Source organism: Poromitra crassiceps (genome assembly GCF_964638095.1).
Source record: "Poromitra crassiceps genome assembly, chromosome: 14".
Taxonomy (NCBI): domain Eukaryota; kingdom Metazoa; phylum Chordata; class Actinopteri; order Beryciformes; family Melamphaidae; genus Poromitra; species Poromitra crassiceps.
In genome coordinates this window covers 43,225,798-43,241,958 of record NC_139633.1, presented here as the reverse complement: position 1 = coordinate 43,241,958, position 16,161 = coordinate 43,225,798, and the positions used below count along the sequence as shown (strand labels likewise).

At 45.7% G+C, this 16,161-nt stretch overlaps 1 protein-coding gene across 1 annotated transcript in view; it reads left to right on the top strand.

Annotated features, from left to right (window-relative positions):
* LOC310789212 (uncharacterized protein) overlaps window positions 1–16,161 on the top strand; it is a gene marked incomplete at its 5' end in the record, with an annotated part of 77,961 nt that overhangs the window by 54,865 nt on the left and 6,935 nt on the right. The window contains 3 exons of the mRNA XM_083650798.1: window positions 1,960–2,006; window positions 7,258–9,982; window positions 11,561–11,666. Of these exons, the coding sequence (XP_083506924.1) occupies window positions 1,960–2,006; window positions 7,258–9,982; window positions 11,561–11,666 (2,878 nt within the window). The remainder of the gene's footprint in view (window positions 1–1,959; window positions 2,007–7,257; window positions 9,983–11,560; window positions 11,667–16,161) is intronic.

Below are 16,161 nucleotides of genomic sequence, written 5' to 3'. Positions count from 1 at the left end.
GGATTGCAGGGCCGCTTCTGGGCCTTTTGGGGCCCTATGCAACATCAGAGTGGGGGCCCCAAACCACTGTCATCATAGTATCATAGGCTTAGGCTACTTCATTATCAATAACGCTTTTAATTAATACATTAAGCACAATATGAACAATAACTGTTAAAAAATAGGCCTATATGAAAATGAAAGTTCACAAATATTAGTTAAACAAATCCTTTCAGTGCAAAAACAGTCTAATCTTAATGTAAATGGTCCTCTAATCTGGTTTAAAGGGGCCAAATTTTTTGCGCGGCGCCCATTGGGCGCCGGCATTGTCCTGCCACAACTACTGGCTGCTCTGGTAAGATATCTGGCTGGTTAGAAGTTTGGGGAACTCTCTGGAGTGCGCACATCAGGTCAGTAGGTCAGATACAGGACAAATAAACGATAAACTTGAGAAATTATAAACTTGAGAAATGGGGGGGCAGATGAGCTGGTAGAGCGCGTACCACAAAGGCTTAGTCCAGGGATTCCCAACCTTCTTTGGCTTGTGACCCTATTTTGACGTCACAAAAATCTAGGGACCCCGAGACATTCAAATTCCAGTACACCATCGATAATATCATCAGTGACATCATCAGTTTGCCGCATGTCATCCCCTCTTTCTCTACCCCAGCGCCGCTGCCGGCCATTTGGGTGCCCTAAGTGTAATTGTTTCGTGGTGCCCCCCTCGTCCCAAGAAAGACTCACAAATGCAATCTCTTATATATATGAAATAACAGTATATCACACTACAGAACTAAGTATAAAACAGTAAAAAACTAAAGTAAGTATTAAACATAAATCAAGAAAATTAATATTCTAATAGAGAAATGAAGTGCAGCAGTGTGATACAGCACATATGTAAGATGGCTGCAAAATAACTTGCAAAGGAGGAATCTCGCACTACTGATGTCCAGCATGATGAATGAGGGAAACGTGAGTTTGTTTACTGTGTTGGTTGTAGTTTTAAATGAGGAGATCCACAACTATCTTTTAAGAGGGCCCCGTGGCCAGTTCAAAACAGGGAATTCAAAACTGCCCTTGTGGATAGTTAATTTTAGAAGGGGTATTACAGCCAAACTGCGGGGCATCCACCGCATTGTCTGTTTGACCATGGTATTCCTGCTCTTGATGATGCCCCTCACGGCACTTGGTGCCCTATGCACAGCGCGTGGTGTACTATTAAATAAAGCAGTGTTTCCCAAACTATGGGTCGGGACCCAAATCGGGTCGCAGACCAGTGGGGGGTGGGTCGCCAACTGGTCGTGATGGCAACTCATTACCATATGTTTTTTGTGAGTTTGGGTCCCAGGGAGACAACAAATGTATCTTTTGCGTCCCAAGATGAAAAACTTCTGGGAACCGCTGAAAGAAAGGCAAAAAAAAAAAGTCAGTACACTGAAAAATCAACCCCCTGCCAGTTTATTGACGTTTCGATCTTCATGATCATCAGAATGAAGCAGGAAGTAGGTGGAGGAGCACTCATATAGAGGCAGAACAAGGCAGGTGGAAACATGCAGCCCAATCAAGATAACACAGACCAATACAATATGTATATTGGTACAATTATATGTCTATAATGTAGTACAGAGTGCATAAGGCTTCAACAAGACTGACCACAACATGCAACATAGAAAAAACAGATATTTCCAATATAGATCTACTAGAAATAGTCCATGTAGGAAATACATGGAGGCACATAGAAAAAATAAATTTATAATTTAGAACTTTATTTTTAGAAAATATTAAGAAAGAATGTTCACGCTTTATGGTAACAAAAAATTGTGGGAGCAGCATTTACCAGTGTGTGGACTCTACTTTGTTGTCTAGAAAGAATGTTTAGAATTTTTATACATGACCCCAGACATTTGAACACAATATTGAGCTAATATATTGAACTTTTAATATTGAACTTTGCCTTAATCTCTGTGTCCCCTGCGGTAGATGACCATCAAGCTACAGATGGAGGTAAAGGCTTCGGAGGAAACGTGGTGAGTTATTAATTAATTTACAGTATGCATGTTCTGCTCCAAAAGGAGGCAGGGTTCCTACGCAGGTTAGGAAAGTCTGGAAAAGTATTAAAGGAGAATTCTTTTTTTTTTTACAACCTGGACCTTATTTCCAGCTTTAAATATGATGGTTAAGTCACCCTGATAAGTTCAGTTTGATATACCGTACATGCGCTGAAACGATAATATGTTTTGGACTGCGACCTGAAAACGACGAATACTACGTGGGCTCAAAAGTCGCTCGTCCCGATCGCGACTCTTCTCATTCCTGGCGCCACAATGGTGGAATGAGCTCCCCCATTCGGTCAGAACTGCCGAATCGCTGCCAATCTTTCGGCGGAGACTAAAAACTCCCCTTTTCAGGCTACACCTGGGCCCTTTTTGAACTAACTAACTTCAACTATCTTTTAATTAAAGTCCCTGGAAACCAAAATCCACAAAAACGTTCTAACTATGTTATTTAGGGTCTTATGTTAGTAATTATGTGCCTCCGAAATTATTATGCATTACTTTCAACCCAAAGCCTTAAAATCAACACTTTTCTACAAGATTCTACAAGGTACTTACGGTACTCATTGAAGAGAGCAGTGCGCGAGGTGCTAAAATGCAGGAGCTTATGACGTCATAAGCTCTATATAACCTTTGTACACGCGCGCAACCCGCAGTCCCGCACATTCTGCCTCCATCTCTCTTCAGAGTTCTAGTGGTCCCACACCTTTTTGCAGCTAGCTAACTACACATTGCGTCAACACAAAGGCTCTTTTAAGAACCAACATATATCTATCTATCTATCTATCTATCTATCTATCTGTCTATCTATCTATCTATCTGCGAGTTTATCGCTTAGACTCGTCGGCGGTGTGTAGGAACCTTGAGAGGGAGAGCTCTCTCCTCTGCCTGCTGCGGCGCTGCTGTGTGTGTGTGTGTGTGTGTGTGTGTGTGTGTGTGTGTGTGTGCGCGCGCGCGTGCAGACAGATAGACAGATGACCGTCAGTCAGTACGCTATGCGCTGCGTGGAGCAACCATTTTTACAGTCTATGGGAGCAACGCGCGAACACACAACACACACACACACACACACACACACACACACACACACACACACACACACACACACAATCTCTATTTCCTTCACTCTTTCTCCTCTCTCCCTCTCGGAGCAGAGGAGAGAGGTCTGAGAGAGGGACATTTCCCTGCTGCAGACGGGACACGCCCGTGTCCCCGGCTTTAGCTCAGGAGGTAGAGCGGGTCGGCCAATGACGCAAGGGTTGGCGGTTCGATCCCCGCTCCCTCCCAGCTGCTGTCGCTGTGTCCTTGGGCAAGACACTTAACCCTCCTTGCTCCCGATGGTGTGTAGGCACCCTGCGTGGTAGCCTGCCGCCATTGGTGTATGAATGGGTGAATGTAGACTATCTACTGATTAGAGGTCGACCGATTAATCGGCCGGCCGATTAATTGGGGCCGATTATTGGCATTTTTAATTAATCGGCATCGGCCTGCAAATTATTATTATTATTATTATTTTTTTGGCAGGCCAGGCCAGGCCAGGCCACCGGGCATTTGCCCGACGTGCCCGATTATGCAGTCCGCCACTGAATGTGAGTCTTCTCATGCACCCATGAGCCTACTGTAACGTTACGTTTCCTCAGTCACCACCATCTTCTGCAAACACACTTCTCCCATCAAATGACAGCAAATCTAAACAGTTACATTATTATTATTATTATTATTATTGTTAATGTATAGAACAGTGCATGAATGAGTTCTCTGACATACTGCTCTCTCGCTATAGCCTACCAGTCACTACTGAAATCTATACCGCATAACCCAATGTATTTTTCTATTTAATAAAAAGAATAATCAAAAACATGTTACTGTACTGGCTAAGATAACATCTTATATTAGATGTAGGCCTACAGTATAATGTTATATTCGATTTTCAATGTGCATGAATGGATAATGGAAATCTAGGCTACTAGATTTCTTTAAAAAAAAATACCAACAGAAGAATATTGCACATTTTTTTGGGGCGCTACCCACACGTTTAGCTGTGTGTTTCTCATTCCACGAATGCACAATCCTTACAAGTTGTACCCCGTTGTAAAGGTGACTAATCAGGCTTTCCAACTATATAAAATACAATACCAATTGGTATTATTAAAGGGGAGAAATAATCGAGCAAAATAACGTTTCCAAACGTTTTTTGAGGAGTTTATTTTAATCGTATTTTATCGAATGAAAAAAAATAAAATAATCAGCATTATATATCGGCCATCGGCCGCCCTGCTCTCTAAAGATCGGCATCGGCATCGGCCATTGAAAAAGCAATATCGGTCGACCTCTACTACTGATTGTAAAGCGCTTTGGATAAAAGCGCTATATAAATGCAGGCCATTTACCATTTACGCCCACACAGTCCGTGGGAGAAAATACACTCTAAAATATAATTGATTCTCATGAGTTTTGCCATGACTGTCAAACCTAAATTTATATACTTTGCGACGTTCATCATCGTTCAAATTTGGCTGGTGGCTTATTAACATAGATTCCTGTGATGTGATGAACTCAAAATGCTAAATAATAATAAAATATTTCTGGTTTCCAGGGACTTTAAAAAAAATATATAATCCTTCTCAAACCTACTAATGCTTCATGTTACTTATTCCTTCTCAAACTACTTCCTACATGGTGCTACTCTAGTCTATCAAAATATCTTAGCTGTCATTGATTGTGTTGCATAGTTGTTTTTTGTACTGTTGACAAAATGTGATATTTTAAGTCGCTTTGGACAAAAGCGTCTGCTAAATTACGTAATGTAATGAATACGGAGCATGTGAAATGTGTCTATTTACGTCCTGTAAATAGCTTATTTTGTGACAGACAGCGGCTCATATCGTTATTATATCATAGAGACAATGAGAAAATGAATGATCTATTCACCTTGCTGCAGCTGGCTCAGCCTGCTCTGTTTGCTGTCTGTCACATTGGTGCTCACTTGTTGGCAGAGGCATATATCCGCGGTGTGGTCATTCTACTTTTACATTCTTGCCCATGTTAACACATTGAGTGCCACAGCGCTTCAGTAAAATTGTCTGCAGCCTGTGCCAGATTCACTTCCATTCAGTTGAAAACAGCTATAGAATTTTTTCTATTATGGCTATATTGACGGTGCTGGACTTTAATGAAACATTGAACACTCCTGCTTCTTCCAAAGAAGAAATTTTGTTTCTAGACAGTTCCATTATGAAATGACAGCCTCTGAAACAAGTGCACTTTCAAGGGTTTTCTGTCGTTTTTTTTTTACTTTCCAAGATATAGTCACTTTTATGAATACCTTTTGCACTCTAATTTCGAGCACATTCACTGACTCTGGCTGGTGTTTTCTGATGTGGTGGCGTGGTGTGGTGTCTGTGCAGCCTGCGTGCCCCCCCCCCCCCCCCTCCCCCCCCCTCTGAGCTGCGGGCTCCTCCCACACGCACAGAGTTTGTTTTCTCGACTCTGTTTTTGCCCCGGACGGATCCCAGTGTGCATCAAGGAAATGATGCGCGCTGGCAAACGCGACTGAACGAAAAGGCTTGGCCGTTCGGCTTCGGATGCTGGCTTTCTGGCAGGAAATCGTGTGGAGATAGATAGAAGCATAAGAGCTCAGTTGTGAGCGCGGATGCAGCCGAGCCCACTCTCCGCTGCAGACAGAGCAATATATACGGCTCTGGCTGAAGCATGCATCGGTTTCCTCTTTGATCACGGCTTTCTCCGCTTTCTACCGCACAAAGTAAAGGATCTGAGGTGGGTGGCGCAGCTTCCGTGACGATGTTTAAGGGTGGCGCCGTGTGATCCCTTGAAGGGATTCATGCTCACTGGCTGGGTACGACCTTAAACAGCAGAATTATGGAATAATATGAATTATGATTTTAGGACGTCCACAGACGTCCTTGGCACTCCTCGTTACTTTTTTTTAGGACGTGCACAGACGTCCTTGGCACTCAATGTGTTAATGGGGGTAGGCTAGGCAGTATCAGTTACTACCATTCATTGTGGTAAGCTGACTAGCAGGAGGGTCGGTTAGCTATTTTTCTACAACACGCACAGAGAAGACATAAGGTATTTTCTCATCTATCGGGAAGATGGCAAATAGGCGAATCTCCCAAAAAGTCGGCGTGTTCCTTTTAACACATTGAGTGCCAGCCATTTTTTCAATCCTGTAGGTAAGTTGTGCCAGGTTTTTTTTTGAGGATTCTGGCTCATTTTACAAGAGCAGATGATTATTTTCTGTTAAGAATTCGTGAACACCAATCATCTAAAAATAACTAATAGAATGTGTGCTTTCTCTGTCTAAAAGAGTTAGTTTGCAGAGTTAGTAGTTATGTAGATATTAGCCGTTGAGTACAGCATGGTTTCAGAGATTTTCAGAGAGTTTGGAGATAAATGGATTTTTAGAACCACCTCACGTGCCTGTGATTATGGGTGCCCTTGTCTCCCACTCTGTGCGCTCTCTCTCTCTCTCTCTCTCTCTCTCCTCTCTCTCTCTCTCTCTCTCTCCTCTCTCTCTCTCTCTCTCTCTCTCTCTCTCTCTCAGAGAGAGAGTGTGTGTGTGTCTCCAAACTCCTCCCTCCGTCTGTGCTGCGGAGTGCTCTGCTGCTGGGAGTTTGAGCAGCGAGTTAGAGCAGCCTCTCTCCCTGGCAGCGAGTGTGGATAGGTCTCACTGTCTCTTGGGTTTGATAGCCCCGATGAAGCCCCGTGCGACTCTAGGCTTTATGCTGCTCACCCAGTCCATTTCTGGAACCCCCCACCGCAGCAGCGCGAAGCGTCCCCGCCTACAGTATGAGAATGAGGCTCGTTCGTTTCTGACTGTAAAATCGCCAAGCCATTTCCGCGGGAGGCGGCTGCTTTTGGTCCACGGGTCCCGTGGCTGTGGCTTTCTCTCTGTCTCTGTCTGGAGAGAACTGTCGCCACTTAGTGGTCGGTAAAATAGATTATACACATTCTCTTCCTCCGATAGTGATATAGAAGACGTAAAAGGGGTTGATTGATGTCCCACCGTCAAAATTTTTTTTTTTATGTAAGACGAGATAGCTCGTCTATGGCACTTAACCGTTGGATTATGTAAGACGAGATATCTCGGCTATGGCACTCAACGTGTTAAAGGGATAAAGGCGCAAATGCTACATCCGCTCTTAATGGGTTAAGAAAGTAAAACCTGTCTGTGACGTCTGTTAATTTTCACACATTTCAGCAAGGACAAACCAGAGACGGAGAAGATGAAGGCGGTGGTGAAAAACCTGAGGGCACAAGAGGACAGCAAGGCCAGCGTTGGCCGACGGGATTACAGCGCTGGCCGGCGTAAATATGGCCGGAGCAGGAGCAGGAGTGGGAGTAGGAGCAGAAACAGGAGCAGGAGTAGGACTCCGCCCAGGGACCCTTTTGGCCGTTACGCCAGCAGGAGGCGCAGTACGAGCCGCGAGCGCAAGGCCAGCAGGCGGAGCCGAACCCCCGAGAGGCCGCACAAGCGGAGCCGGAGCCGCAGCTACAGCCGTAGCCGCAGCCGGAGCCAGGAGAGGAACAAGGACAGAGCCAGCAGGAAAAGGAGCAAAAACAGCAGGGAGAGGAGCGACAGTTACAAGAGGACCAGGGAGGTCAGCCCTCCTCCCAGGCGCGGAGTAGCCGTGGAAGATGAGCTGATAAGGAAGAAGAGGGAGCTAGACCAGCTGAACGAGATGATCGCCTACAAAAAGTCTCTGGTGGACAGAGGCCTGGACCCTGGAGGGAGGACATGCATTGACTATGACCACGGCAGGGTCGCGGTCCCACTTACTGAATACAAACCGGTTCGCTCTATTCTTAAGAAACGGCCAGACAGTTCTGAATACCGTTACCATCCACCTTCTCTCGACCACATTAAACCGTATGATGATCCTGAAAGAGCCAGTTATGAAAGGCCATATGATAGTTCTTACCATGATAGGCCATACGCTGACCGTTATGGCGAACGTCCCTATGGTGATCATCCCTATCCTGATCGTCCGTACAATGACCGTCCCTATGATGATCGGCTCTACGGTGAACGCCCCTATGCTGAACGCCCCTATGCCACCCAAGCCACCCAAGCCTATCCCAGCCGCCCTTACACTGATCGCTACGATGTCTATGATGAGCCCTATGATGACAAGTATTATGAACAGCGATACGCCGACCAACGCTATGACCCATATGATCCTTCCAAGCAGAAGCAGTTTCCAGAACCCCATGGTTCCTCACCTACCCCTCAATCCAGCCAAGCTCCTATCCCTGCCTCCACCACGCAACAACATCCCACAACCCAACCTGCTTCCACTGCCTCCCTCGCTGGCGTGTCATCTACCCAACAACCTATGTTTAAGCATCCACATTTCAGACCTCCTTCTCCCACAGAACCTCCACCTAGAAGCCCCTCCCCCAAACCAGTAAGCCAGTCGGCACCTCTCAACCGTTTCCTTGACATACTGAAGAAAAGGATGGATCCGAAAGCGCCATCACCACCAGAAGACGTCCCGACCATCAATGATGACCTTTTGCCTCATGAACGAGCCATCCAAGATGGCAGAGGCTTCTCACGGATTGTGGGATTGGCTCAAGAGCAGCCTAGCAGCAGTAGCATGCAGCTCGTACAGGAAAATAAATCAAGCCCCAAGAGGTCCTCATTGGAGAGGTCCTCGATGGAGAGGTCCTCGATGGAGAGGTCCTCGATGGAGAGGTCCTTAATGGAGAGGTCCTCGATGGAGAGGTCCTTGATGGAGAGGTCGTCGATGGAGAGGTCCTCAATGGAGAGGTCCTCGATGGAGAGGTCCTCGATGGAGAGGTCCTCGATGGAGAGGTCCTCAATGGAGAGGTCCTCAATGGAGAGGTCATCAATGGAGAGGACAAGTGAGGAAGTTAAGAGCAAGTCGGAACCCTACGACAAGATCCAGAGTCTTCTCCAGACTATTGGCCTGAAGCTAGCCACAGGAGATGTCTCCAAACTCCAAAAGGCCAGCAGAGCCCAGGAGAAAATTTACACCATGCAGGAAAAGTCTTCATCAACAGAAAGAGAGATTTATAATTCATCTCAAGGTGAAGAGCGGCGAGCGAGTCGAACTGGTTCCACTGAATCAGAACATGTCCATTCCCCCTCTCCTGCCAGGTCTTCCAGCTTAGAGCCAAGCAGCAGACAGAAAATCGAGTCAGAGTATGAAGGCTTCCTGGATCAACTTGAGATGGAGGCACTAAATAAGGCAAAACAGATGCAGAATCTTACAAAGACAATGGGGAGCTCTCCTGATGACGCACCCTCGACCACTCTCAAGCCTCCTCCTAGTCCTCCCTCCACTCCAGCCCCACCATATGCCTGGCCGCCTGCAGGCACTATGCTGTTTCCCTCAGCGCAGAACTCCACAACCCTCAACATGAGCACCACATCGCCTCTTGCGGCTGGTCAACCAATCCAGAGGTTTGGTCCTCCTCCCGGACCTCCGCCTGGACCGCCTCCAGGAGGACCGATCCAGAGGTTTAGTCGTCCGCCAGGACCCCCCCCTGGACCCCCTCCACGGCGGACACACGCATACCCTCCTTTTGCTCCACCCACCAGTGAGCCCACAAGCACAGCCCTTCCCTTCTTAGACCAGCCTTCAGTGGATCCAACCCCAAGCTCTTCTAGTCCTCCACAGCCTGTACCAGGCGCCCCGGTAGTGCCAACACCACAGACACCAGAGGTTGTTCCATCACCACCGCCGGTAACAACAAGTTCTACAAGTGACACAGCCATTTCTACCACAGTGGCTAGATGCCTGAAGGTGATAGAGACCGTGAAATCTCTGGCTGGACAGACGCCAGCCAAACCGGTCAAATCGGTCCAGTTTAGTTTACCCACCGAGTCTCCATCAGTGTCCAGTCAACAGGCCTCAGCAGAAACGGATGATGATATCAAAGCCAAGCAGAAGGAGAAGGTAAAGACTCAACCTATTTTAAACCTTAGTGTAGGTTCAGTGTGGAAATGTAGTACCACCAACTGATAAACATGTCTGGGAACTTGTAGAGTAGACTTAACTTATTAACCATTTGCATTTCTGTTGTAAAAAAGTAGTTGCCTGCCAAAGTAGTAAAAGGAGCCGGTGAATTTGGTGACTATCACTGACCAGATCCTGTGGCCAATGAACAGAAAGAAAGTTACTTTTCTTCACTGTGTAGTAGGGATGGGCGCGAGTACTCGGGTACTCGAACACTCGTTCATAACGTCAGTACTCGATGAACGTTTCTGCTGTTCGGGTACTCGCCCCACTCCCCCACCCTTTAAAAATGGTCTAGATTCTAAGATCTACGCACGCATCGTCATGTGGATCTGGCAGCATGAACTGCACGGGCGTCAAATCAGCCAGAATGTACAAGTACGTCATCCAAAACTTTCAAAATAAAACGCTTATTGTAACGTAAGTTTGCTGCTTCATTCGTTGAAATACCTTTTCTCCTCCAACGTGCATCAATAAGCTATTTACTTTTGTTTAAGTAACATTATTTTGAAAGTTTTAACCGGAAGTTTTCCAGCTCATCCCGAAAATGGTGGCTGGAGATATTCTCCCGAATGAGACGCACGCTTCTTCATAGCGCACGCCCGATAAAACTCATTCAAAACTTTGCACTGGTTTACTGACTACACTGTCGTTTCCCATAACGTTAGTCACAAGAAATGTGGAGAAAGAATAACTTTTTGGGAGACAATTGCTTCATGGTGATCACTATTCAGCTGCAGCTGTAACGTTAATCACACTGGTCAGTTTTCACGTTTTGGCAGAATACCGGACCTTGTAATCCGTGGATTTACGTTAGTGTAACAGTGATCATAAAGTAAAATGGATGATACTGGACAATAACCTGACATTGCTGGACAATGGACATGTATTGGAAAGGCCTTCGCTTGTTTCACAACTTGTCTGCTCCAAAGCGCTAATGCCATCCATCCAACGATCGGAGATACTGTCTGAGGTAGACTTGAGATGTTAGCTTAGCGTCACCTAATATCACAGTCAGTCCACATGCTCAAGGTAGCGCTTTTTCCATGCAAAAATGCAAACGTTAAGTGTGAACAGCCCCATACACAGCAGATTACCCCTGCTCAGTCATCATTACCATAGTAATCACACAGACCCCCCCCCCCCCCCCCGCGCGCGAGTATTCGAGCACTCGTTCATAATAGAAGGGGAGTACTCGAGTATTTAAATTGCTTAAAATGCCCATCCCTACTACTGTGTAGGATACCTGAGTGTTTTATACTGGTTATAATACTCTGTAGATCATACCATATTCGTTGATTTTGTATTTGAAGAATTCTGCTTGGCATTTCTAACTTTTTCAGACATCCAAATATGTTTGTATTCTGACCCGCATGAAGCACAAGTTAAGAAAAGTGTCATCTAATTAGAACCTTGTCGTGGAAACCTTAAAAATCACTGTAGACCAACATGTTCCAGCTCCATGGATTGAAGCCATTACTGTGTGTGTGTGTGTGTGTGTCTCTGTGTATGTTGCAGTTGGAACAGTATGACCGGCGGATTTTGGAGAAGAGGCAGCAGCAGTATGAGCAGATGCAAGCCCGCAGGAAAGAGAGAAAGAAGGCCACAGCTCCGATCCCACCAGGTATACTTTGGATTAATTTAGCCAGACACTACGCCCTAGCATCAAGCACCCAGTTTGAATTATAGGGATGTCCGAGACCAGTACTGAGTAGGGTTACGTTCTTGTCAACTAAATATTTCTGCTAGTACTTGAAAGACAGAATTTCATTGTAACATTAACACTTTAAAAGTTGCATGTGTTTTTATATTGACAGGCTGAAGACTAAAGATAATCGGTTTGTTTTAATTATCTGTGTCTAGAGACAGGTGCTTTTAGCCAGGTAAATTAGAGGACAGTCCAGGACAGTTATCCAGGCTCTGAAAAGAGCAGCTCAGAGATTGTTCATTAGCCATTTCCACAGCAGGACCTCCTGCGTTAGTAAGGCCTAATTGAGCTCAGTTAGGCCATGCAGTGGTGGCCAGGCCTAGGCCTAGGGTCAGGGCTAGGCCTAGGGTCAAGGCTAGGCCTGCAATGTTAGTGGACAATTTTCTCCACAAAGCCAACAACTGTGCCTTAACCAAGCACAGTGGTCCATCCAACTATCAAGAAAAGAAGACTTCTGCAAACCCGACGCCACTAAGTAAATCTTTACTCCTCTTCATGTAGTGATCATTCACAAGCAGTTTTTTTGGTTTAATAATCTACTTAAAAGGGGGCTCACTTTATAACAATATACTGAGTACGTAAGGTTAAGAGTCAGTGTTTCGAAATAGTCAATCTAGGCAGCCTGATATTTTAAAAGTATTTTCAGCTTATTTACAGTTACACTCAGTGGCCACTATAATAGGTACACCTGCTAAAGTCAAGGTTCAGTTACCGTTTGTTAGAAGCAGGCTTAGAAGCTAATGTTAGGGACTTAAGGGAAGGGGTAGGCAAATAGAGATGCAAATAGCAGCTCAGTGCAACAGGGATGTGCAGAAGAGAATCTCAGAACCACGACTCATTGAACCCGGAAATTGATGGGGTGCAGCAGAAGACCACTTCAGTCAGTTCAGAACATGGAAGATGGAGGTACAGTGGGCATATGATCAGCAGAAACTGGACAGCTGAAGATCAAACAAATCCCGTGTTCTTTCCCAGTGTGTTCATGGATCCATCCTGCCTACAGGCTGCTGATGCTGGTGTGACAGTGTAATCATCAGCATCTGTCTAGAGTCCTCTTTCCAGGCACCACTGGGTTGGACTGAATCCTCACTTTGGCTTTCCTCCACCGGCGACAGTCCATGGCCACCTCTTGGTGCTCGATGCTGGGCACTCTCATGTCAGCCATCATGGTCATCTGCCACGTCTTCTTTGGCCGGCAAATGACTCTTGTTCACCGACATTACTTTATTCCCCCAGTCACTTGCTTCCTTCAGTACAACAGGTCCGTACCATCCCAGTCAGCCTCTCCTCACCACATCTGAGTGGCGAATGTTTTCTTGAAATTACATCAGGAGATTTAGTATACGGTAAATGAAGCATAATTTGAACACCACAACTATGTATATAAACCTAAATATTGTTGCTGACCAGCCACACACATTTTCAAATGGAAACTTAGTGCAGAATAAAGATAGTTGACATGGGTTTCCTCAAATGGCGGGTACCATCCCCACATCTCAAACCAACAGAGACCTTTAGGATCAGGTGGAACGGGATGTTTGCAGCACAAATGTGCCGCCAAAAAACCTTCAAGAAAAGGGCCTCCTACCCGGTACTAGCTAGGTGTAACTTAAAATGAAAGGTCACTGAGTGTATATAGGCTACAGCTAGCTGTAACTGCCATTGATGCCATTGTTAATTTTGGCTTTAAGCTAGTGTTCCTTCAGAATGACTGTCCAGGATAGAGATGTCATCTCAGACCTGCTGCCTTTGAAATAAAGCTAGAGAGCCATTTCAACTGTCCAGGAACAAGACTGTGGGATGAAGATCAAGAAAGGACAAACTCATCTCGCGGCTCAGTCTGTACTACGGTCTGTAGTACTAAGTCGTAGCACTAAGTATGTAGTACTAAGTCTGTACTACTCATTTCTACTTACGGTTGGCTAGCAGCTCTCTCATGTTGGCTAGTTAGATAGCAGTCAGTCTCTATACTAAAGATATTTAGATCGTGCTTGTACAGCTTGAGGCTGATTTCACACATGGACTAGTCTAGTCCGGGACTAAATAAGCCTTTTAAACAAGACTAGGTCAAAATGGCATTCACCGACATAGCTTAAAATAATCGTAGCCTTAGTCTAGTCAGGATGGCCTTGATCTAAATACTTTAGGGTTGTAGTGTTGATAGAGCAGGGTTTCCCCCAGAACACTTGTTGGACATTTATTCAAAATACATAAAAAAAAAATCAACAACTATTTAAATTTTGCAGCATAGCTACATACAAAGAATTGGATAACAATGTGAAGTCTTGGAATGCAGTGTTTTGAACAATAACAAAATAAATTAAACCATTTTAATTTTTGCACTCAGGGCTTCTTTCAAGGTTTTATTTGTATTAATGTATTGGGTGTTTTTTTAAGATTTTTTTTAAACTACAGTTACAGTGCAGCAACTGGGTTGGAAAGTTCACCAGTGACATCTGTTTGTTGAAACGTGAACGCTCTCGGAAAACAAGCAAGTCTGAGCTCAGTGTTCTTTAACCTCATTGTGCGTAGAGTGACGTTCACAAGCGAGCTGTGTGACATTTATGGATAATGTCAAGGATGAAAGATAAAAGCCAAAACATCTTAGAGGTTGAAAAGACTAGCGGCAACTAGAGGCCGACTGATGCGTCTGCTGTGTCGGGGCCAAAAAGCTGCACCTGAACACTGCAAACAGGACAGCCGACAGAAAACATTCTGCGCCTGTGTGAGACCTGATTCATGAAACAAAGCAGTGTTTACTGTACTTGCCATGTCGCTCACTTGAACGGTTTCCTAATATAGCTACTCCTAATGGAGAATATGTCTGATAAAAAGTTGCAAATGGCACTGGCGTATATTAGCCCTTGTCTTTTCTTTTGCTTGTGGAAGAAAGGAAGAGGCGGAGGTGGAAAAATAAGGACAAACCACACTAAGTGGGTGATAATATGCAGCAAGAGGCTCAGGGGACTTTCTCGCCCGTTGTGAAAATATCCATGGATTGGAATTATTGGATGAGATATAAAGTAGGAAAATGCACTGCTCCTGCCCTGCTTAAGCCCCGACAAAGCAGACTAGAGCCAACGTTGCGGGACACACAGCAAATGAATGATGTGAGGTTCACGAACGATCCGAGCCTATTGAATGGCTCTTTGCTACGAACGAAGGGAACAGAGTCCTACTTGAGAGCCGTTCATTTTATCATCGTGCCCCAATTTCACTGCCTGCGCTCCCCACGACTACTCCCCACCACACACACAGGGTAGACCCCCCACCCCCTCCCTCCCCCCGCTAGTCCGCTGAGCAGGGAGGATAGGTGCACTTGTTAATTGCTACCGGGGCAGGCAGTAACTGGCCTGGGTGGGCGGACTCAGTTTAATATCAAAACAGGCTACGCCGTGGAGTGCATCTGCCGACAACCGGGTCATTATTGACAGATGATGAAGTCGTGTGAGCTAGCTTGTCAAAGGTCCGTTTGTACCTATTTGATGCACTTTGTCTTTGGCTAAGTGTTTAGACAAATTGCTCGTGTTTCCACCGTTGCTAGTGAACGATTTATCGCACTTATGACAATGTGAATTGTCAGCGTCAACTCGAGTCAAGTACAAGCAGACTTTTGATCGCTCCGTTCTTTCTTAACGTGTTGCGGTGTCTCCTCGGCTCAGCTGCCTGCCGGCTTCATTGTGTGTAGTGTGTGCATGTGTGTAGTGTGTGCATGTGTGTGTGCTGCCCGCCCCGCCCCTCTCTCCTCTCAGTCAGGCTCGGCTCCTCGCTGGCAGCTGCTGCCTGTCTCTCCTCTGAGAGAGAGAGAAAGCAACACGGAAAAGAAAAGAGGATCTCTTTTCTCGTTTGGAAAGCGCAAAAAACACATCATAGGCATGTCTTACGGAGTTGGTGCGATAAAATGTGCAAAACAACGTTTATGTAGCAAATAAATAGGAAATCAATTTTCTTAATTTCTCCAGTACCGATAAGAGAACCGTTAACGTGAAAGCTTATTGATCCTCCGGTATCTCGAAATCCGGCCCCGGGGCCCGTTTGGTCCCGGGTCTCGGTACCCATCCCTATTTGGTACGTAGTTGTACTTGGACGGAAAAGTTTGGGAACCCCTGTTCTAACGGCATTACCGAGGACAGGGTGCTCTGCTGCACCGAGCCGCCCCACTGTGACTGTAGTTTAGAAAACATCTTCAAAATGCATTAAAAAAATCCTCCGCGGGCCGCCGGGCTTGCAATACACTGGCGGAAACCCTGTAGAGAATGTTAAGGGCTAGTCCAGGACGCGTGTATAGTTTTTACAACCCAGTTTAGGTTTACAGTAACCACGCCCACCCGCATGACACGACCGGAAGAAGCGCAATGGCACTATGCTAGCTTAGCAAGCTAGCAAAACGCTCACCTAAAAAGTTATTTAT